This window comes from Papilio polytes, unplaced genomic scaffold, assembly GCF_000836215.1.
Source record: "Papilio polytes unplaced genomic scaffold, Ppol_1.0 DF823510.1, whole genome shotgun sequence".
Lineage (NCBI taxonomy): Eukaryota > Metazoa > Arthropoda > Insecta > Lepidoptera > Papilionidae > Papilio > Papilio polytes.
The window spans coordinates 511333-535645 of record NW_013525694.1 but is presented as its reverse complement, the minus strand read 5'-3'; the positions used below and the strand labels follow the sequence as shown (position 1 = coordinate 535645).

Here is a 24313-nt window from a genome sequence, read left to right as displayed (position 1 = left end):
TGGCAACCGATTGCTATTTTTTCTAGGTCGCCTTTCTCTTGTTATTTTTTATGACAATAAAAACATTATCTATTGCCGATACTAACCATCTTTATGAAATACTATCTTAAATTCGCGTCTTCGTCCGCGCGGAAATGATAATTGTAATATATTTATTACAATTATATTTAGACTATGTTACTCAATGATAACGTAGCTATTTATTGGGGCAAGAATATTTGAAATCGGCCCAGTAATTTTTGAATTCTATGCATACAAAAACACAAATCTTTCGACTCTAAAATATTAGTATAGTTTTCTTGAATAAAGATTTTTCTCTGGTAAATAAAAAAAATTAAAGCACACGCGTATTTACTTAGTTCAGTTAATATCAAGCGCTGGTTTATTTATGATAAAAAATCATTTTTTTCAATGCAGACTAACACGACATCAAAAAGCCATGTTAGAATCGAAACTGCGTCCGAGCACGCCGCGCAGCCGCCGCGCCAGCGTCGCCAGCGTCGCCTCCAAATCTGAAACTTCTGTAGACGAGGACGTTGCCGACACTCACATGGACCGCGTACAATTACTAGACAAGGAAACTTTCGATGGTATGTACATGTTTATAATAAGTGAAATATTGCTCGCGAACATCAGGTGGGAATTACTATTTTGTATGAAATCCCCCTTAAATCCCCTTGAGTTGTAGAAATAAATATCTATAAATCAATGTTTGTTAGCATGGTATTAAGTTCTTTTCTTGACTGATTTAAAAGATGATTTTTTTTATTTTTTTTTTAATTTTAGCTACGCGAATTTTTGTAATATTGAATTTATAATTTAAAGTTAAAAGCATGTTAACATTCTTATAACTAAAATCCGATTAATACATTAATAATTTAAAATATTATTCATCAACATTTAAAACGATGACCTAAATCGTGTTCAACACAAAACATACTTTTTGTGTTGTAAAAAAATTTTCATTTTTTTGGTATAAACATTACGGATACGCAATATTTTTTTAAAAGCAAATGTGATCGAAGTTTTTATTTTGCAGCTTTGTATAGTGGGCCATAGCAGCTTGTAGTACATAGATAATTTTATTTGCAATTTTGATTCGGAATTTTGATGAGCAAAATTTTCAGACAAAATAAATTAAAATAGATCGATAAAATTATCTTACTTTGCATCTTTTATTGTGTTAAAAATATTTCAAACATAATTTTTACCTTTTTTTAACAAGCACGCTTCTATTACGTTATCTTGGATAGCTTTTGTATTTTTTTATATTAGAAGGTAGCGAACAAGCTTGATTTCCTTAGTTTATGCTCATCTAAATTCCAAAAAATTCCTGTACTCTTCCTAACTGTTCGGACTAACAAATACTAGGGCGAGCCGACGACGAGGAATTCCCGCGAGCGAGCCCCGCACTCTCGGATACTAGGCCACGACGTAAGTACACGCTTTGTATAGCTTTACTTTCTAGGTGTCGGAACAACGGCTACGTTTTTATTTGTGTTGTGCTGATCTTTGCTTTAAATATAAAACAAGCATGTAGATAATCTAATTCTCGTATTGTATCGAAACAAATGTGTGGAAACTGGTTGTGGAAATCAGCTGTTCAACAGATTTTAGGACTTATCATTTTGGTTGGAAAATTGTTGAATTATCTTCTGTGTTTTGTCAATGTTTTGTGTAATCTGTTGGAAATGGCCAATAAAATAACAAATGAAAATTGTTGAAGAGAAAAGATAAGTTTGTTTTAACAATTTCTATGCCATGATCAACAATAACCTAACTATATGTAATGTTGTTTTGTGAGGGTTAAAGCATAGGTTTTTTCTTAACGCGTTTTTGGTGAACAGGTGATTTTTAATTTGCATTTCCTATCTTTTCATTAACTTGTATATTGTTTGCGTTTAAATTTTTTCAAATCGTTGCTGCGTCTTAATTGGTTCAATTGATAAACAAATTCAAATTATTAAATTGATTTTACAGACGCAGCAACGAACTGTATTTCTTTCAAGCGTTTTAGATTTCATTACGAACAAGGTTAAAAAACATAGAATTTTTTAATTAATTTCTCTAGCTTCAATAACAAGCTTACTAAACTAAATATTAAAAGCGCATAGTTCTGTGATTTTCTATTATACTAGAGATGTAGTTATTTTAATATGATATTCATATATAAATTAAATAATTATATGTTTTAGCGCGCACGGCACGGTCCGCATCGGAGACGGAAGCTCAAGCCAAGGCTAAGAAAGTCTCTCGCAGAACTTCTGTGGACATCAGTAAGTATCCACTTAGTTTAATCTTTCCGAATTATTTAAGACTCACTTTTTTATTAAAAAAATCTAGGTTCTTCCGCAAGACATTATAAAAACATTTTTGTTCAAATTCCGTGTTTCTAATTGGCCGAGAATTTAAGTAAAACCTTGCATCTTAGCTGCCATTGGCTTACAGTTTTTGTATTTACACTTTATTAACATGAAAATATGCAAATTTAGGGATTTTTATTTAAAAAAATATGCTTTATTATATAAGTATAAGTAGAAACAGAGAACGCAGGAATGAATCGTATGTTACAAGGAGAACGTTAGTTATGAGTGAGAGTAGACCTAGAAAGAGATGGATGGAATGCGTGAAAGGTGACGTCATCAAAAAGGAAGTGATGACTGAGATGACGTATGATAATTATGTGGAGGACAAAAACCTGTTGTGCCACTACGGGAGTAGGATAAGGAGAAAGATAATAAGTAGAAACAGAGAAGGGCAGTGAAAGTTTACGTTAAGTTAATGGTAACTGGTACACATGCAGCGCTGGACGCGAGCCCTGTGCGCGGCCGCCGCGCCTCCTTCAACCGCGCGTGCGAGGCGCTGCACACGCCCAAGGGGCGCCGGCCCTCAGTCGACACTAAGGTATACTGTCAGATATCATTCCGCTAAGGTCCTTGGAGGTCCCGGAACATCTATTTCACTTGAGGATGGTCAAATACAACGTAACCCTAAAGCACGAAGTCGCTGTTGCTGGCATCTTCGTTTATGTGAAACTAGCTTTCGCAACTCCGTCCGCGTGAGATTTAAAAAAAGTGAGTAGCCTATGTGTTCTTTCAGACTCTCCTCTATCAAATTTCATCTAAATCCGTTCAGCCGTTTAGACTACAAACTCTAATGAACATCCATACATCTATCCAAACTTTCACATTTATAATATTAGTATAATTAAAAAATATAGCCTAATGTTACTCACTGATAATGTAACTTTTTGGGTTATTTCACATACAAAAATAGAAATGTTTCCTCTTTATAATATTAGTATCGTGTTTGTATAGAAGTCGGAGACGGAGGGCGCGTCGCCGGAGAGCGCGGAGGCGACGCCGCGGCGGCGCGCGCGACGCACCTCGCAGCTCTCGGACACGCCCACCTCAGAACTCGGCAAGAGGTAATTAATAATAATAAAACTTTATTTCGAGGAGATCTCATATTTTGTTAGTAAAAAATCTTATTGACTAGTGTTAGTAAAAGAGTAATTAAGAAACAATTTATACTAGTTACATTAGCAGTGCAAGTTATTGAAGCGCCGTAGTAAAGACTACACTATCCCATCTGGCTGCCAAAACAATCAGGAGACTTTTTACTGCTGTAGATAAGGTCAAAAATCAAACGATGGTTCAATATATTTTTAATATATCTGTACGATGGTTTAATTTTTAACGTGATTTTGTTTTTATTACGGCCTCTCCCACCACTGGCTGATAGAGGCTCAGATAGCTTAAAATAGCTTATACGTTCGATTGTTATCTGACAATTTACAAGAATTGTGGGACAGGCCCTTAGTGTTGTATCCATTTTAAATAAAATATACCTTTTATTGTGAAATTTAATTATAATATTTGAAGTTAGTCATCATAAATGGTCAAATAAGCATATTGTTTTATTTAAATACTAGCTTTTGCCCGCGACTACGTCCGCAAGGAATTTAAAGAAAACCAAAGTAAGAAGCCTATGTGTTCCTTCAGATTATTCTATACATTCAAACCAAATTTCATCTAGATCCGTTCAGATGTTCAGAACACAAATTCAGACATCTAAACATTCGCATGTATAATATTAGTAAGATGGTTCGGCAGTTGGATGATTTTTTTACCCTGTTGTTTATTGAAATATTTTTTTTTAGGTCAAGAAGAACAGCTGCTGATAAAACTAAGGAATCAACGGAGTAGACTTTAGTCGATATTTTAAGGACCCAGTGATGATCGAAATAGCATTTATCAGCACTATTGGATTTATGTTTAGTTTAATTCCGTTACTTTGTTCTTGTATAAAAATAAAAAAGTGTGATTTGGTTATTTTTTTTATTTATTTATTCACTGTCCTTTTTAGTTACAATTTGGAATTGTTTCGCATTTCAGCTAATTTTATCATAAAAATAATAAATAGGTTGATTTTAAATATAAATGCAACACAGAATTAAAATTACTAGAATTATTAGACATACAAAAATAGCAATTTTTCATTAGAAATGCGTAATTTTAATAGTTTGGTTAAGGCGGAAAGTATAGCCCTTATATTAATTTTTATAAAAAAAATAATGATTAATTTCTTTAAGTCCATAATTTCACCTTTTATTATCTTTATAACTCTTCAGAGATCTGCGTAGTATATTACTGTGTAAGGGAAGATTTATAGGCAAGCCTACATTTATATTGACATCTGTCGGTACCTCATTTGTACCAATTAGTTTCTCACAAATTGGTTTATCTTCAGGTTTCAATATAGTTTTTTCCGTACAATCGACCACTTCTCTCTTCTGTCTGGAAACAGGTTGAATATTTTCTTCTAGTTTATTTTCAACATCAATGTTGGGTTTAACTTCCTTATTTTGTGGAAGACCATTACTATATTTTAAATTATTTTTATCAGGTTTTATTTCTAAGTTATTTGGTTTTATTTCTTGATTACCCTTTAATGCTATCGGTAAAGGTATATTTTGTGCCATATTTCTAATGCTGGCTACATTTTTCTTAACTGAATCTTCACCTTCTTTGTATGATTGAGGTTCATCTGCTGAATGTAAATGTTCTTTGTTCAATTTTTTTTGATCAACTACTGAAGGTTTTTCGACGTCTTTTTTAGCATTTTGTGATTGAGGTTCTTGTTTATTAATTGGTTGGTTTTGTTCTTTATTTTGTGATTCAATCGATTGTAGATTGACTTCCTGTTTAACTTGAGGTAAATTATTTTGATTGTCCAGATTATGTATTTGTGATATTATTTTATTGATATTATCCTGTTTGTTGCCTACATTTTCTTCTTTTATTTGTTGTTCTGGTTTAATATCTGCAGATTTGGGCAGATTTGCTTCAAGAACCTTCTTTTCGCCAATAGCTTCTAAAGTTTCTGCAGCTTTTTTTGCTATTTCTTGGACAGCTTCATTAGCTATCTTTTGTAAAGGTTCTGCTTTTCTATCTGTTCCATCTATCTGAGCCGCCGGTTTGTCTGTAACTCCGGATAAACTCTGTATCGCCATATTTGCAATCTTTTGTATACTTTCAACTGCTATCTTTTTAGCTTCATTATCATCTATTTCTTTTTTATCTTTCTCTAGTTCCTTTTTGGTCTTTAATATTTTATGTAAAATCTCTTTCTGTTCTTTTATCAACTCTTTTTGTTCTTCCCCGTGTTGTTTTATAGTTTCTATGAGCTGTTGTTTCTTTAAAATGTCTATCTTTTCTTGACTGGATTCTGGTTTTACGATTTCCTTTGATTTCTCGATACCGTTTTGTTCAACTTTACCATTTCCATTACTCAATTTAGCTTCTTCTAATTTCATTTTTAAATCTTTCGGATGAGTTTCACTAGAAATTACTTTTACACCTTTAGGTTTTTGTTCTGGTTCGATTGGTTTTAACTTTGGATCTGCTTTTACTGGATTTTCGGGAGGTTTTTCATCTGAATGAGACTCCGGTGGTATCGGGTTGGGAGGCTGCACTTCCGAGTCTTTTATAATCTCTTTAGAAGCTTTGTTTTCAACGCTGTTAGTGATAATGTCGCTTTTTACTTCAGCTACTGGTATCACACCTGTAATATTTTAAAAAATCCACGTTTAATACATGCGGGGAGTAAGCCAAGGGTTATCTCAAACTGTCGTTCCACATACCTCCATCTTTCTCCATCTTCTGGAAGAAGTCTTCCACGATCTTGTCGATTCGTTCCTGTGTGATGAGTTTGTCGTCGTACTTGCTCTCAGCGGCCTGCAGGTTGGCGTACGTGCCCAGCACCAAGATTATCAGGCCTAATACTAAAATTACCTGAAATTTTTATTCAAAAATCAATGCCTATTTTAAATGAAACTTCTATTGACGTGATTTGGATAATGTCAGTCGCTTTTTTAATTAAATGGGAATAAAAAAAGTAAACAAATAGATTTTTCTTTTTTATTTTTAAGCTTTTATTTCGGTAACTATTAATTTCATTTGAATTATTCTATTTGCATTCAAAATGCCTATAATTATCAAAGGTTATAAACTTATCATCAATCTAATACATTCAGGGGGCGGCACACAGCGAAAAAAATCCAAATCATATTTACTTTAGCCAGCAATCTTTCATTGGTATTCTTGAAGGTGACATTGATGAAGCAGGCTGCGGGGAACACCACACAGATGAGGACTCCGATGGTGGAGCCGAGGAGCCCTAACACCACCTCTATATCTGGGAGTAGCAGACTGACGAACAAAGCGACTGCTACAATCGCTACTGTGATACAACGGAAAGTTGTCACTGGGATCGAGTGGTTTATTATATGGTCATGTTGAGCTGGATGCACCTGGAATATACCGGTTACCGTTTATATAACATAACTAGCTGTTGCTCGCGACTTCACCCGCCCGACATTAAAAAATTATAAAGAAATAATGAAAATTTAATAAAAAAAAAGTGTAGATTTGTATTTTTATATTTATAGAAATACGTTAGAAACTACTGGTTCGATTATATTTTTCTTTCTTAATCCAAATTTTAAATACATTTTTTTTATTTGACGCGGGCGAAGACGCGAGTAATTATTAAATCTATACTATTATAATAAAGCGTAAACACACACTTCTTTGTTGCCTAAGATGTCAGCAATTACAGCATATTTTTGAATCGTTATTTTTTTAATGAAAAAGCCGGTACAGTTACAGTCACGCTTTAGGCTATATATTTTCACACCATTAAACTTAGGGGGTAAATATTTTGTATAAAAACCCTAAATTGTGAAAGAGACCATAAGTTGCTGCCAACATCAAGGAAGCAAGATCGTCATCATGTCATGTCATTTTGACATTTGCAATTGATGATTTGACAAATAAATTTGTAATTTCATGTGGATGAAGCCGCACGGGAACAGCTAGTATAGTATATAGTAATTCGATTACCTTCTTGTATAGGAATGAGTAAAGACTGGCTCTGCAGGGGAATATAATGAGCGGGAAACTGAACGCCAGCGACATCACGAAGCCCAGCTTGATGACGTCACTGCCCAGTGTTGGACTCAGGCTCATCAGAATGTTGCCTGAAATAACCTCAGTTATCCCACACAGACGATAAATATTACCGTATCGGTTCTGTGTGTTGTTATTGATTTGAGAAAACTATGTTTTTTTTAATTCAACCCATAAGTAATAATCGTCGTCTATCGATTATGAGTAAAAATCGAAAATCGGAAAGATTCGAACCTGATTTTAAACAACACATCCCTACTAAATTATCAAGGGAATTGTCAAACTAATTATCCTTATTTAGTCAAACTATAGTCATGTAAGTTGTAATCACAGCATATTTATGAATAATACTTTTTTTTAATTAAAAAATCTACACTTACAACACACTTTAGGCTACATATCTTCATACTATTAAACTTAGGGTGTAATTAAATTGGAACAAAACTATTGCGAGATAGAGACAAAAACAAGCCAATACCAGCAAAGAGAAAATCAACATAGTAAATTATCTTTTATCTGTTTTGAAAAGAGAATTTCACAAAAGTAATAAACCATTTTTTTTTTTAATTTCAAGAGATTGTCACCGCACGGAAACAGCTAATAATATACTGACCTGATATATTCTGTGAACTAAATGCCACATAACCAAAGAAGCCTAGTGTAAAGTACACCGCTGTGCAGATGTTGATTGCATTCTTCGTCACCAAGTTCATCTTCTCCAGTGACAGAGAGGGTAACGACTCGAAGATCTCAAACAATTGTCTGAAAAGTTTTTAATAATACAAAAGGATTATACAATCAGCTGATTAGATACTTTTAATTACTTTAAAATACTGGGAATAGAAGTAAAAATGTTTTTAATATCAAAAATGACAAAGTTTTGATGGCTGTGTGTTAAAAAATTTTAAGAACAGTAATTTAGTTCAGGAGATTTGGCGTTTGGCGACAGCCCAGGGCTCTGAACCTTATAGGCATCAGACATACTTCGCCCAGGGCGGTAACTGCTAAAACCGGCATTAAATTTAGGTAAAATTTAGATTTCAATTGAAAAGAGGCCTTTATAATGCAACAAATACAGACCTATTTGTCATTTTAAATGCATTATAAAGTAAATTCATTGAAAAATAAAAGATTATTAGCCAGAGACATGTATGAGTAAATATTATTTCTCGTTTCTATTAAATTCAACCATACAAAAGTCTGTAAGTATATAGGCATAGTAAATCAGTATTTTTTTAATATTCGCCCAGAGCTCGCGTTAACTAACAATATTGAATTAAAATTGATGGGATATTAAGGGAAGAAGTAAATATTGTACTTACGTTTGGCAAAATAAGGCCATAGAGAATATAGGCACACATTGCAACACTCCGGATGGCTTCCACGTCTCAATACGAATATGCCAGTCATTGGTCAATAATTGAGAGGTTGCTTCGAATATTACCTGAATTAAATCCATACAAACACATCCAATACAATCGTTATACTCAAACATTATTGTATACCAATTATATTCTAAATTTCGCCCGCGACTTTAACTGCGCGAAATTAAAAAACAAAAGTTAGTAGCCTATTTTCTACCAGACTATCTTTTACATTTATGCCAAATTTCATTAAGAAACTCTAACATCCATTCATCCATCCATCCATACAACTTTTACATTTACAATATTAGTAAAAAGTAAAATTATAAATAAAGAATAAACTAAAAAATTACTGTTGTATATTTTCATATTTTAACATTAGAAAGGTAACATATGTTATATTTGTTACTAGTTTTATTTAATTCAGTGAGGATAAAGTCACGGGCAAAAGCTAGTTGTATTAAATCACATACTTTTATCACCAAACAGAAGTAGAAGCATATTGTTGCCGCACTAACATTACTCAAGCTGTCAACATTTTTTAATAATCCCAACGGCAACACACATACTAATGATACTATCACCATAATTGAGGTCCTGGAATATTAAAAAAACACTACTTAAATATAGTAAACTAGATAATTTAAAAAAGCATAAGAACTTGAAAATATTACTATAGGTTTTTTTTGTTTTAATAAATTTTAATTAACCCTTCAGGGTATCAAAATTACTAAATACAGTAATATAATAATTATGTTAAGCAATAGCGAAGAGCTTCGACCAACACCTCAAGAAGCTCTCGCTAGACAGTTGGATTAAGGGCCCTATTTAAAAGGCGGTTATTTTAGAAACCGCACGCATTGTAAGGTTCCTGTCTCTGGAACTGTGACCACTGGTTGCTTGAGTCATTGGATTCAGCAGCCGGTGGTGCTCTATTTTTTATATAATATATTTTATTTTTATACAAATCTTGTAAAATGTATTATATAGGGAATAATAAATAAAGATATATGGATGTTAATTACAATATCATATTATTTACCTTAAGATATCACTTTGATTAATATTAAACATCTTTGCAATAATTTGAGGTCCCAAATCACCAACAACCACAAAATATGCTATGCATGTACCCATTAGAAAACCTATAATACCTAGTTCTACAGCTAACTTGCCCGCTGGTCCAAACACATGAAATGCTAGAAAAATAAAACAAAACCTTTTACTTTAGTATTGGAATAGGTATATGACAGAAAAACTGGTATATCCAGGAATAGGCTGCTCTAAACATAATTGATTTCAAAAAACTAAAATATTTACAAGTTCACATAGAAAAATTAAATAGTGCTTGCTGACAGATTTTGTCCATTATATCACTGTATGTGCTTAAAAGATTATATAGGGTGTCTGGTAAGTGTACAATGGACTACCACAGATTCCTTGATTGAAAATATGATGATTTGACCCAAGTTACCACTATCCAATGTTTGGGCATTAGTAGACACTTGTAGATTTTAAAAATAGTCGAAAGGGTATTAGATTTTATTAATATTGGAAAAAAACACCAGAAAAAACATCTCTTAGTGTAAATAAATCTATTTTGTACTTAAATTGAAGTTAGATAGGTCTTAAAGATCTGATACTATTTTCCGTTATACATAAAAGAGTTAAACATTACTTAAAGTACTGACCTTACCTAAAAATTCAAATGTCCTTCTCCTTGTAATAATTGCAGATTTTAGTAAAAAATGGCAACACAACCTTGACACAAAGCCCATCAGCAAGAGTATTAGACCAGCTAATAATACTCCACACTGAAAAAGTTACAATTGAAAATTGTATTAAGTTTTTTAATTGAATATTTTTTTGTGAAATGGAGGGAATATGGAAAGTGTGTAGGACAAAATAAGAGACATTTTACCATAATTATGAATTATCTAGCATACCCAAAGAACGGGCTATATTATTAATCTTTAATAACTAGGTTAATCAAACGAAAATAGTGCTACGTCTACTTTTTTCATGTCTGAATTTGAAGATACGTACTTGTTGAAAACAGAATGGCATAGCCAATATACCGACACCTATTATACTATTTGCTAATGTTATTGATTGCCCTGTGGTACCCATTATTACTTTTGCAATAATTAACAAACTATTAATGAAACTTTAAACACCAATAATATCACAACACATGATGAGCTTTTGTTATGACAGTTTTTGAAATATTTGACATCAATTGTTTTGACTTTTGACGTTTCAATGTTGCCATTATTCAGTTTCGACGTGTAGCTGTTCAACAAGCTGCACTTCCAGTTTGTTTCTCTTAAATATTTCAACAGGTATAAAGACTTTTCCGTTGCAATAGAGATTTGAACCTACACCACGAGTTTTCTTTAAATAGAATCTTCTAGGACCCCGACAACTGCCGAATGCTATGTTATTATTATATGGTATTCAGAACTCTGGAGAAAAGGTGTGTTTAAGACTGGTTGAATATGGATGGCCAATGAGGATATATATGTGGACGGCTCCAAAGTAGAAGAAAACCGAATAATGTTTGGTGGGCTTGTGTGAAAGAGTATAAGCTTAAGGGAGAGATACGAAGGCTGATAGAGAAATATGGTAGATCATTCTTTTTTTCTGACAAGGGATTTTCAGCTTAATAAAAAACATTCTCATACGTTTTATGACGTTTATTAATAATTATCTTTGGTAATTTATGCTAGTATTGATTGATATTTCGTAATATTGTCGTTAGTATTTAGTACTTAATGAAATGTTAATTTAGGTACATAGAAATTGCTTTATTTTTTAAATTAACAATGAACATTATGAACATTGAATAGAAATTTAATAGATAACTTCCTTCAGACGATAATACTGTTATCCAATCACACAGATAATTTTAGGATGTAAAACCAACTCATATGTTTAAAACTGAAAACAAATTTTAAAAATGAATAAACCATATTACAGCTGATTTGGCAGTGTAAAAAATAACAAACTTGACTTTACATTAAAAGTTTGACTTAAAAATGAATAATTTTGCATTATCATTATAATGTTTCTATGTACCAAAGTGTTACAAAATTACGATAACACTGTACGTAAATATTTTAAAATACATTTACCTTAGAGATTACTTATTTCCTACTATTATAAACATCAATCACACAGAGAACAATAATGGCACCTAAAACAATTCAAAGTGTACAATTATGAGTTCACACTATTTGAAATACTTGTTTAAAACATTTTTTTTTTTCATTAAAATGTGATCTTGCAATATAACATTGAGGTGATTTTTTTCATATTAAAAGCATGCATTTGACTAATTATGGCGCTATTGTAGTTGAAACACTTGTTCAACATTTCATACCTCAGCCCTTAGGATTAGACCAAGATTGTATGTATATTGTGCTGATATGACAAAAAAAATTATATCTGACACAAAAATGTATAGGACAGCCAAACACTTATGTAATAAATAGGTACATAAAATTGTTGAAACAATGGCACAAAACATAGTACATTCAACAATGTTTTAAATAATGGAAGAAATTAAAATATACCTTCTCCAATTTTATAAAATCAAACAAACATTAAACCTACTTATCAATCACGCCATAAGAAAAAAATAACATTTTATATTTAGTAAATCATATTAAATAATAATGTTTAAAATAAATAACAATTAAAAACTTTGGACTAATCACTTTAGTTTTCAATGGCAAGTTACAATTTGTAATTTTGGTTATTTTTTTATATAAATTACATGATCTTTGGGTTACCAATACTTAATGAAAATAAAAATTATTTAAAAATAATTTATCTATATAACGATTCTGTGATGTTATAACATGAAATACAATAATTGTGTAAAACATAAATAGTGCTAAATAGAATAATAATTTCTACTTCAAACAAAAACCTATACCAGATTTATAAACAATGTAGCTTATCACGAATATCCGTGAGAAAATTTTTCGTAACGTTATCGACAAAATTTGTATTGTACCATTCCTGAGCGTATATTATACCAACAAATCTCATACCAGATTTTATAGATCACGTTACGAATACGTTCTCGCAACTGATACGCAAATATTCGTGATAGACCCCGTGACATCTAATCGTGAAACGATTTACAAAATGTCATTTTGTATTAAAAATGACAAAACTGAGGGAACTTATCCCAGTCAAGGAACTTCAAGAGTCCCTTTTGTCTCAATTTTTTCCTAGATTAAGCATAAAAAGTTAATTTATGCCTCAATCGTTTTTAGTGTACTTTCTTTTCATTAGTTAGTAATTCTAGGAGTTCCTCGGTTGTCTTGTTCTCTTTTTCAAACTTGTCCATCTTCTCTTTTGGGACTGTACCTTTTAATAATGTGTCTATGTTGTTCCGAAGACGTTTAAGTGGGGATAAGGATTCATCTCTACATGGTGTATGCCCCATTGCCTCCAATGATTCAATGAGGAGATCATCAATCAGGCGCTTGTTAAACCCTGTCAAAACAAACATGTTTTAATATTCAACACAAAAGATTTATTCATACCTAAAAATAAAAATATTTACAAATTGTTAAAACTAGATTTCCTTTAAATTTTGATATAATCATTAATTCAGATCTTATGTGAGTTCTCAAATTTATAATCTTATATTATTCATCAAGCTAAAATGACTTTTTTTTAACATGATTCTTTATACATTTAAAAGTTGGTTTAATTAAAAAAAAAGAGATTTCATTAATTCTATATCTTTAAAATACAATTGTAATTCCAAACTAGCATTAGAATAATTGCAATTTTTATACAAATAACAGAATTTTCAAGCATACTTAGGTTTGCATAAGCAATAAATAATTAAAACCACAGAACCAGTTGTAACCAACACCTTGACCCATAAAAACCAACACCATTATTAACTGAATGTAAATGAACTCACTTATAGAAAAATTACCCATGATATCTGCTATTTCGCCTTCTGCCTACAAAAAGATGACATTTCTCTAAATATGACACTGACAAGCTGATTGGACAATATACTTCACAGAAGCACACAAACACTCAAAACCCTGTGTCGAACCAAAAATTAACAAATTAAACACACAAAATAAATGATTGTGCAAACTGTGTCGGTCATTGTAATGAAATTATGAATGTTCTGTGGTTTCTACAAATTCCACATTTTGTCTGTCCTAGGACTTTGAATGACTTAATTTGTACTGCAAATTTTCAAACAGAAAATGACTTATGTAGTGTAGTGTGAGATGGGTTCCTGTTATTGGCACACACATAGGAAGCAATGTATGCTAAATCCAAAATAAAACATCCAGTGCACTCATGTTTATGTGTGTGACCAAAAAATCGTCTTAATAAATAAAGATTTACGCACCTAAATACTTTAGTTTTTCTTTACTCGCAATCATGGTGAAGAGAAGAGCCAGCAAGAACCTCATTCTTGATAAACTCATAATAGATTCAACTTCAATATCATACTTCGGAATTGAATCATCATCTTGCACAGGAGTCTGCTCTGTTCCATCCAACATGCATGTCTTAGCGTGTGTTGCTAAATGGGCTTTCAACTTAAAGAATTGTGAACATTTCTCACACTTGTATGGTAGGTTATTACCATGAATATTTCTCATATGTGCCTTCATATGTGGTAATTGAGAAAAATAGAGTGGGCACATCGCACATTTAAAAGGTTTCTCACCCGTATGACGCCTGATATGAAGCATTAAAGCATTAGAATGTGTAAATGGACGATCACAGATCCTGCAAGGATATGGTCTATCTCCAGTATGACATCTGCGGTGCACATTCAACTGTGTAGACTGTGTAAAGCGTTGACCACATTCCGGACACTTATGGGGACGTTTCTTTTCATGTGTGCGTAAATGCTCTGTTAAATGTCCCTTGAGTTTTTTCTTACAAATTGGACACTGTATTAATATCCCCGCATGGCAAATTTGAACATGTCTTCTCAATGATGTAAGTCTTAGGAACTCTTTACCGCAATGCTGGCATATATAATCTTTTAATTTTAAATGACCTTTAATGTGTAGAGCTAGATTGCTTCTGCTATCATAGCTCATTTCACAGACAGTACATTTGTATTTGCCTGTAATCAGGTGTTCCTTTTCATGTTCATGCAATAGTATGGGATGTGGAAATTGCTTATTGCAAAATATACATTTGATTAACTTTTCATTTTTAACATGTATCATCATGTGCTCATCCAATTTCTCTTTTAACAAGAATGGTTCCTCGCAAACGGCACAAATATAATGATTGGCAATTTTCATACCCCTAGAGTGCTGCAGTTTCATATGAGTCATCATATTCTCTTTCATATAAAACCGCTTGTAACAATATTTACAAGCGTATGGAATCACTTTAAGATGAACATAAATATGTCTGCGCATAGAGGTTTTATTAATGAAGAATTTCTTACAGTAATCACATTGAAACACTCTCCGCTTTGGATTGGTGCTGTAAGTAAGACATTGTTTTGCCATCCATGATAGTCCCAGTTCTCTTTCTAAACATTCCGTCTGTCTGTCTTCAGTCTTAGATGCCTTTTTCTTATGTTTTTTCTTCACACTACCTTTACTTTCTTTATTAGGTTTTTTATTTTGGTTACTCAAACCACTTTCATTGTTATTAATCACTGTAGATATTGATGTTTTTGACGTCTTTTCTTTTGGTTTCTGTATCTTTGGTTGACTGTCCTGAATCTTTAATTCACTTTTTAATATATTATCAAGAAACTTCAAATGAACTTTCTTTTTGACTTTGATTCGTCCACTTTTTGACATTAATCCACTTTTAACTACATCAAAGTCAGCTTTACATTCAGGTTTAGATTTTTTCGTGAATTTATCTTTAAGAAGGTAACCATTCTTAACTAATAATCGGAATTTGTCTTCTTCATCCAAGTTCTCTTCATTTGAGGGTCTTTTCATAACTACGTGAGAATTAGTCCCACCATTTATACCTGTTGGCGATCGACTATTTTTATCAGTACTTTTAGATGAGGCCTTTTTAGACGCCTTTATTTTTTTTTTAACATTAGCCATTATGAACACTGGGATTCATTAGTGAGAATTCATATCAATATGTGAAAAATGTTACAGGGGCAAGCAAGAATAACCACCACCAAGGAAGAACGAATTAGTACAGGCGTCGCTTGAATACAACGTGAGGTATGTATGTTCTACGATAGCGTCGGCCGCGCACCGCACAATACTTACATGCACTGTTTGCATTAGATTCGATAATCACCTCTGCAACACTTAGTAAATGATGACTCTAATGTGCGAAGGACGAAGCCACTGCGTGCCTTTTGTCTTATACGAATATAGATATTACCTTGTTCTACAGCAATACAAAATATAACGATTCATCCATTGTATTCACACCTTGATCCTGATTTCGACTCCCGCACGCAACCTTTACATACACTTGTTCTACTTAAATAAAATAAAATATTTAATTCACGATAGAGAACGACATCGAGTGAAGATTAACGATGCCAATTTGTACATAAAATTAACATTTTTAGTTTACGATATCACAAAAAAAGAGACAGACGCAACGCAATAAGCGCGCCTGTCAATAAAGGTGACGAACAGGAAGGCATCAGTGACATCTGGCGGGCGATGATGTTGAAAATCGAAATAGGCACTTGAATGAAAACATGCCACTTCCACTTATTTTTGTTGTTTCAATTTAAAAAATACATGAAGTGAAATAAACAGTATTACATGAAGTTAAATAAATAATTTTACACCCAATAAATCAACATTTACATACGGTATCAATATAAATTTACACAATCGATCCGAGATAAGGAATGGAATTTCTACTTGAAGACATTTTAATCGATACTCTCCACTAATGAACGTAAACAGCTTGGCCTTTATCTTTCATTTAATTTAATAACGTTTTAATACAACCTACTGACGATACAGCAAAATTATAAATAATTTTTCTCGCGACATTAATGTATGTAACACTATAAAAAGCACTATATCTTTTCGTGTATCGATTGTACAGCGTTTTGTTTCATGTTTTGTAATTAGCGACAAGTTTTTTTTTTACTAAGCGACACATTGTTAGTAATAACATACAATAATTACAATTAATTGTCATTCTGTTTTATAGTCACTTCGATATTTGCAACGTTGATGTCTTTTTAATAGTGACCGCACTTTGATACTAAAGACATCAACGTTGTATTACTCGTATTATCTTATTGGTACATTTTTTTATGTCGATAGTTAATAACATTAATCTTTTATGCATATTTACGTGTTTCTAACGGTACAATTGTAGGTTTACACTTTCATGAATTATGAACGCTACAATTTTAGTTTTTATTAAAATTCAAGGATAACTTTAAAAATCGCTTTAATTTAAATAATTACAAGTAATTTATTAAATAGTTTCGTGTATGCGACAGAAGTTAGTTGAAACTTAAATATGGAACGAGGACATGTGTGGCTCGTAAACAAGCGATAGGTTATTATTAATTAGATCCATATGAAAAAAGTAGGTACCTAAGTATTTAATTATATATTTTACGGGGACATGAAAAACAATTTACTATTAATGCGTTGACAGTCGCACAAAGTTTACACTCAACGGTAGTCGTTTCATACTGGTAGGTTTCTTTACTAAAAATAAAAGAAACACGGGATGGAATAACAAAAAGATAAGATTGACAGATAATTTAATTACATGGTATTCTATACTAGCTTTCGCTCGCGACTCCGTCTGCTTGTAATAAAAAAAAGTTATTATTTAAGAGATTCTTCCAGACAATCCTCTACGTTTAGGCTACAAACTCTAACAAACATCCATCCATCCATCTAAACTTCCGCATTTAGAATATTACTATGATAAATGTCGTTTGCTTTGTGGCTCTAACCACAGTCGAGCACTCAAAATTATAGCAGATGCTTTCCCCATTGTGTCAGAACAATGGGCTCGGCTTGCACATTGCCAAACGCCGGGCACCCGTGAGCTTGCATAATGTACTGAACGATGACATTGTATAGACAAATGTTCTATTTTATGTGACGATTACACACAAATACGATATATTCAATGTCGCTTGACTTTTTTTTAAAAAAAAAAAAAAAACGAATTTATGAGCGACAATTTTATAGTAGGAAAGAACTGCCGAACGCTTGCCCGTCGATGTCTTTTCTTTAGTAAACTAATTTTACAACAATATAAGATACATTTTCATCTACCTATGGAATTTTATTGTTTGTGTTTTCAATTTCATCTATATTTGTATTTTTGTATGTATATAATAACTCAAAAACTACTGGACTGATTTAAAAAAATCTTTTACTTTATCAGTGTGTAACATAGGCTATGTTTTTTTTAATTTCACGCGGGTGAAGTCGCGAGCTACAAACAATATTCAATAACATTGATATTATCATATCAACTAAGTACCAGACCTTGTACAGTACTGTATGTGAAAAATGCCAACATGCATAGATAAAATGTTAATTGCAAATGATCTAATGCAATTTTATAAAATATAGAATTCCAGTAAACCGAGAAACCTTGATGTTTTGATATCGATTACTTTGAAAACCTACAACTTCCGCCTAGATTATATTACATTATATTTATCTATAAACTAGCTGTTCCCGTGCGGCTTCATCTGCTTGAAATTATAAAAAACTTTATTTTATTGTTTTCATTTGTCAAATTCTCAATCGCAAATGTCAAAATTACTCTTACCATAATAACTTTGTTTTCTTAATGTTGGCAGCTTATAGTTTATCGTCCCTTTCCCACATGAAGGTTTTTTACTAATTCATTTACCACCTAAGTTTAATATCGTGAAAATATATAGCCTAATGCGTGTCATAAGTGTAAGGCTTTTTATTGAAGAAAGAATTTTTAAAAAACATGCTGTAATTGCTGAGATCTTATATATAGTACTGACAATATCTGCTCAGTTTTAGTTTCATAGAACTGTTGTTGTACGAAGATATAACTCCTAAACTCTATCTAATAAGTGCCAATTATAAACGTTTTTTTTGGAGATCAGGTTATACATGGACATTTACAGCCCGTGTCTTCAATGTGATGAAAAAAAATATTTAAAAAATACGATTCTTATATAGTGTAAATTATAAATTCTTTCTGGTCAGAAAAAACTTTCTCTTTTGGCGTTGATGTTGTTGATGTTCATGAAAAAAAAAACATACAGACGAATTGAGTACCTCCTTCATTTGGGAAGTCGGTCAAAAATAAGGCGAACAATTACACGTTTGTTGACTTATTTCCATAATTAAAGTTATTTAAAAGTTAGTAACAGTGCATCTCAGTTTAGATTTCGTGAGAGAACTCTCTGAATTAGTTAATTACAATTGAACGATTCGAACGAACGAGATCATTTTCTATTAGCGACGCGACGTAATTTCTTTCTTTCATAGTTTCAGCCATTATTTCCATGACTCCATGTCCCGATTTTTGAACTTAATAAACAAAAAAGATCTCGGCTTATATTATCACCAGTAACACTTTTGTATTTTCCTTTATTGTTTTTGTTTAATATGTGTACCCTAACTTATATTAGTTGTAATTAACGTGATTCAACGTTTGTTATTAAAAAGTAAAACATCATTTTTTGTGAGCGCTGTGTACGCCTGTCATCTGTATGTTCTTCTGCTTCTTTGTTTTTCATTGTATACGGTATATTAATTTGGTTGTGAACCTTGAACATGCAATTGGTGTACCTTTCCAATAAATAAATAAATAAATTATCATGGTACACTTAATTATCCAAGTGTTTTCAAGTCAAGTGACAATTTAAACACTGTTATCATTGTAACTTTCTCTTGTAACATTGTTTTAACAATATTAACTGCTATCTTGTGTTTAGTTTTGTATTTACATTGCAATTAGTCGTGACATGTTACGTAAGATTTCGTGTTTCACGGAAACATCAAAACGGTTCATAAACAATGAATGTACTTACACAAGAAAGAACAATTTGTAATTGTTTCTGTATTTGAATAGGAAATTTAAAATTAAGGTTAAATAATGCATAGAAATGACAATTCAAAAAAAAAGTTCGTGGCCTATTGTTTGGTATTACCACAGATAACAAAATACTATACTAGTATTGAAACTTACTATTAGACTTATGCTGGGTTTCTGAAGTTTTCACATACTTCGTCATTACGATCTATTAGTGTTAGATTGACCTATGTTGAAGTGCAGTAAAACTCAAGTTACTAAGTTCGGAAACGCAATTTACGAATATCAACTATTTTTCTAACGGTCTATCTATAACTAACGAACCAAAAACAGTAACTGGAAACCGGCCATTAATAAACTATTAACTTGAGTCTAATATTAACTTTTGAGTTACTATATCAGCATTTTTAAATTAAATAAGAATATTGCAACAAATCACTTTTTATAACTTTACCTTGAATGTAAAAAAATCAGAATTAATAACCTCCTTCTTTTGGGAAGTCGGTTAAAAATCCTCGCCATATTGCGGAAGATTTTTTATTTTATTTACTATTAGCATTTAGCCTTTTAATACCAGTATTTGGACCCCTTTCTGGACATAGGACTTCTCCAACAAGATTACAAAGTGGTTCATAAAGGCGATGCAGAACACTCAATTTTTTTATATCAATAAGTCAGTTACAAGAGTTTACGCAGATGAATCCAAGGGTCAAGAAGTACCAAGACGAGATAGTTACATTCTTTTGTAAGGATTTCGTAGTCGCCTTAGACCAAAATTGTTTCCAAAAATACCTTAAACTCGGTCTTCTATACGGAATGACACAGTTCTAAACAAAAGACTTAAGAAATAAGGCTCCATTACATTGATAAGATAAAATATACAGCCGGGTGTTAGATGACGGCAACATACGATAAGGTCCCACCTTATCTTGAAGTCTCCAGATAATGTGGACTTTAAGTTGCTTAGTCTGATTTACACTGGTCAATGACCCTGCACAGTTCATTTAGAAGCTATTTATAGTCCGTACTCTAAAGCGATGGAGCATCTGGCTTATGCTCTGGTATTTAAACATTTTAAGTGCTCAATATAAGACACTTGTTCTAATAAATAACCACTTTTAAAATACTTGCGACTCCTAGTTAATTTTGAACTAAAATGAACTTAGTTATTCTATCAATGTTCCTTCCCTAATCGGTATATGCAGAATGCAGCGGACATAGGTAAAAGACAGTCGACAATTTGTAACGCCATAACCTAATTTCCTTCACAATTTCGTCACACTCTAGTTCCAAGCTAGTGAGATTAATGTCGCCCGAGATAGAAGCAGGCCGATATTTTATATATGTAGTTATACTTATCTGATACAAGTATGTACTTTAAAAAAATAATAACTACTATAATTAATTCAGCTCAAGTACTACCTTCAGATCTATACGAGGTTGCTTTGTTAACCGTAGAATCACATTAAAGAAAAACATTAGACATAGAGAAAAAGTCTTTCTTGATTACAATTCCAAAATCCATTCGTGCATTTCTAAAATACATTTCTAGTAAGTAGCATTATTAAAAATTTAAAAACATATGAGCAATCTAATTGGGCAGGGGAATACGTGATGACATCTAAAATTTTTCGCTCTAGTAATCTGAGATTAATCTCTCTGAGACTTCCATAGTTAAAGTACCACATCGTTTACCACCACAATTGGGTTCCACTGTTTGCATTTCTTATATCGAATTTTATTCTTCGTCTTAACATCGCAGTGAATGGACATTGTCTATTTTCGCGCCAATAGTTTGACAGTTTGACTTTTTAAATAATAACGGAAAAGGATTGACGTATAGAGTCAGTAACACGCATAGATTTAGTTACATGTTTGTAAATGGTGAAAATGGTGAGAATGTGGTGGCTGTTTATATTTTTAGCGAAAATGGTATTGGCTAATAACAACCAGGTGTCCGCTGAAGAACCTCAAAAAGGTGGGATTGATATTTGAGTGACTCTTAACTTATAGTATTTTATTTTAATTACAATCATTTATTAATTATTTCTTTTGGAGTAACTGCTTAATTAAAATATTTCAATGGATCATGGTTTTATTTTTAAGTTACTATATTTATATTGTTTAAGACAAATTGTGTACATCTGGAATTTAATTGGTGAAAAATTAAACAGTACCGTCGCATTTTAGACCATGTAACTTTTAATTTAACAATCTTTAGTTATATTCTACAATGAAATAAATATTTGAAATGTTTGTAAACTTTTATAGTTAACTGTTGTAATTTGTTCACACGCTTTCCCTTTGTATACCTAATGGCCCAATTTATACAATTGTACTTTTATGCCGAAATTTAAATTTAACTTTTTTAATTTAACTTATTTATGTAGTTAATTGTTAAATTAAAATAGTTAGGTTTAATTTAAAAGCTTCTAACTGAATGTAAAAGTGTTTGAGACTACGCTAGCCTACAATTGTTTTACGCTGATGAACAAAAACAATGGAGGAAAATAGAAATTGTTGGATAGTTTCGAGAAAGAATTGTTAACTGACTTTCGTTTTCTTTTATTTTGTTTAGTAAACAAACATTGTCTACTCTCTCAGTGTTACTGCCATTCTGTCATTTAGATGACTTAAGCCGTCCCTTAATAAGACTTTCTGTTATTACACTAAAGGACATTTGTAGAATTAACTACCCGTTTTAAAAGAATTTAAGAAGTGTAAAATGTTTTTTTAATTTTAATGTCATAACCACAGACTCTTTATAATTTTAGCATCGCGATTCCTTCCGTTATTCGAAGTGAAACGTTTTGATGGCAGGCCGGGTCCTCTTGCCCCGGGACCTGGAGGTCTTCCGCCGTTGACTTCAGCACCAGTTGTAGGAGAAAGATGCTCAGCCAGGTTGGAGTCCGCTTTAAACCAATTAAAACGCAAAAAGAGGAATCACGCGAAAAGTATTGACATGCCTTTGGTAAGTTATTGATCAAAAGAACTCGGTTACCATCATTTTAATTTCAAACTAACTGTCAAATTAATGAAACAATTTAATCTTTACAGAGTCAAAGCATAGATTTAAATGGCTACAGTCTTTACCAAGAAATGAGAAGCGTTCCTGTCGATATGTACGTAACTAGGATGAGAGTTAGACTGCCACAGAACAGCGACTGGGTTCGCGTCGAGAAATGTTACTTTGACCCTCGAAACATTTCCTTGGATACCATGTTACTATTCCACGATATCACCATAAGTGGCAACGTAGACCTTTACGACGGTAATGAATTCGATAGAACCGCAACCAATCGAAGACAACGGTCTTACCCTGATGAAGAGAATTCATACAGATCTAAAGGAAACGGCTGTAATATGATTTTAAGGCTCAGAAAAGCCGGTATTGGTTTCCACACAACGCCACTAAACCAACAACCAGGAAAATTCAACGTGAAAACCGACTCGGAGTTCGTCGAACCTGGATTCATAAGCGTATATGCGTACGGTTGTGAAAAATATATTAATAAAAATTCTGTCAGGAATAAAGATAATCTGCCTTTACGACGAAAAAGAAGATCGGATGAGTTTACCTTCGATCCCCGTTTAGATGAGAGATATTCTGATATTTTAGAACAATCTTCCGACGTTTGGAAAACTTACGAACCACGCAGCAGAGTTAACTACGAGAGAAGTAAGTTGTTTAGACCGGATGACGATTTGGACGAAATAGAAGACATATCTAGGGAAATGGAAGATATATTTACCAAGGGAATACGGACTTTATTAACGACTTATATGAAGAAGGAACTACAGCCAGCAATAAAGGACACTTTGATGAGAAATATGGGCTACGTTGTATCATATGGTTGATATCTATACAAAATTGTAGAAATAAAGTATCCTATGTAAATGGTATAGCACAAATTGACTGAAATATAGCACGATTTCAACAATATTGCTTTTAATTGGTCATTTGTTTTAGTAAAAACAGCGAGTATTTAAGATAACAGTAATAAAAACTAAAAGAAATGTCAACTAATCTTTTACGTTCTCAGTAGTTCGTTCAATCTTTAGTATTCCAGGCGTTGAACTTTTTTGTAGGGAGATATTTGTATCAGCGACAAAATGAGTACAAGTTCTTAGCGCGTCGGCGGCTTCTAACAGCCACATTTTAAGTGAAAACTTCATATGTTAAAGTACATTTTTCGTTTACAGGATACAAAAAGAGAATGTTTTTATAAATAATTGTTTTTTTTTATTGCAGGCTTAACTTTCTTATTAACTTTTAGAGAGGTCAAAATTAAAAATTAATTAAATCGGATGTTAATCGCACGGCAGATTTTAAATCTTATTTTGCGATCAAATATACAGTGAGCTTCCAATTAAGTTAAGGAGCAAGACTGATTTGTTAATTTTGACAATACTTACAAATCGTGTTACACGCGCGCAATTTTCAACGACCATAAA

At 32.3% G+C, this 24313-nt stretch overlaps 4 protein-coding genes across 10 annotated transcripts in view; 2 read left to right on the top strand and 2 right to left on the bottom strand.

The window, feature by feature from the left end:
• Window positions 1-4334, top strand: part of LOC106104607 (protein ELYS-like) — a 29927-nt gene extending 25593 nt beyond the window's left edge. For 2 of the 3 annotated variants that reach the window (XM_013284696.1, XM_013284695.1), the window contains exons 37-42: window positions 418-590; window positions 1372-1434; window positions 2196-2276; window positions 2804-2904; window positions 3318-3427; window positions 4163-4334. In XM_013284696.1, coding sequence (XP_013140150.1) covers window positions 418-590; window positions 1372-1434; window positions 2196-2276; window positions 2804-2904; window positions 3318-3427; window positions 4163-4208 — 574 coding nt within the window. In that variant the 3' untranslated portion in view covers window positions 4209-4334. The remainder of the gene's footprint in view (window positions 1-417; window positions 591-1371; window positions 1435-2195; window positions 2277-2803; window positions 2905-3317; window positions 3428-4162) is intronic. The other variant, XM_013284697.1, reaches the window with a different exon arrangement.
• An 86-nt stretch (window positions 4335-4420) lies between these two features.
• Window positions 4421-11078, bottom strand: LOC106104608 (putative sodium-coupled neutral amino acid transporter 10). 2 transcript variants are annotated; one of them, XM_013284698.1, is made up of 10 exons: window positions 10883-11078; window positions 10533-10650; window positions 9879-10035; window positions 9310-9433; window positions 8795-8916; window positions 8086-8234; window positions 7407-7543; window positions 6578-6814; window positions 6146-6296; window positions 4421-6066 (listed from the first exon to the last, which is right to left on the bottom strand). In XM_013284698.1, the coding sequence occupies exons 1-10, from the start codon at window positions 10964-10966 to the stop codon at window positions 4604-4606; spliced, it is 2742 nt and encodes a 913-aa protein (XP_013140152.1). In that variant the 5' UTR covers window positions 10967-11078; the 3' UTR covers window positions 4421-4603. The 2 variants fall into 2 exon arrangements, with proteins under 2 accessions (XP_013140152.1, XP_013140153.1); XM_013284699.1 differs by lacking the exon at window positions 10883-11078 and having other exon boundaries at window positions 10528-10617.
• A 439-nt stretch (window positions 11079-11517) lies between these two features.
• LOC106104641 (zinc finger protein 540-like) lies at window positions 11518-16490 on the bottom strand. Of its 4 annotated transcripts, none has more exons than XM_013284744.1 (3): window positions 16099-16490; window positions 14235-15842; window positions 11518-13345 (listed from the first exon to the last, which is right to left on the bottom strand). In XM_013284744.1, the coding sequence occupies exons 2-3, from the start codon at window positions 15808-15810 to the stop codon at window positions 13119-13121; spliced, it is 1803 nt and encodes a 600-aa protein (XP_013140198.1). In that variant the 5' UTR covers window positions 15811-15842; window positions 16099-16490; the 3' UTR covers window positions 11518-13118. The 4 variants fall into 4 exon arrangements, with proteins under 4 accessions (XP_013140198.1, XP_013140199.1, XP_013140197.1 ...); XM_013284745.1 differs by having other exon boundaries at window positions 16217-16490; XM_013284746.1 differs by adding an exon at window positions 13785-13827 and having other exon boundaries at window positions 13256-13345; window positions 14235-16490.
• A 5010-nt stretch (window positions 16491-21500) lies between these two features.
• LOC106104570 lies at window positions 21501-23782 on the top strand. The gene is made up of 3 exons (XM_013284645.1): window positions 21501-21836; window positions 22633-22829; window positions 22916-23782. The coding sequence occupies exons 1-3, from the start codon at window positions 21740-21742 to the stop codon at window positions 23714-23716; spliced, it is 1095 nt and encodes a 364-aa protein (XP_013140099.1). The 5' UTR covers window positions 21501-21739; the 3' UTR covers window positions 23717-23782.
• Window positions 23783-24313: the final 531 nt, after the last annotated feature.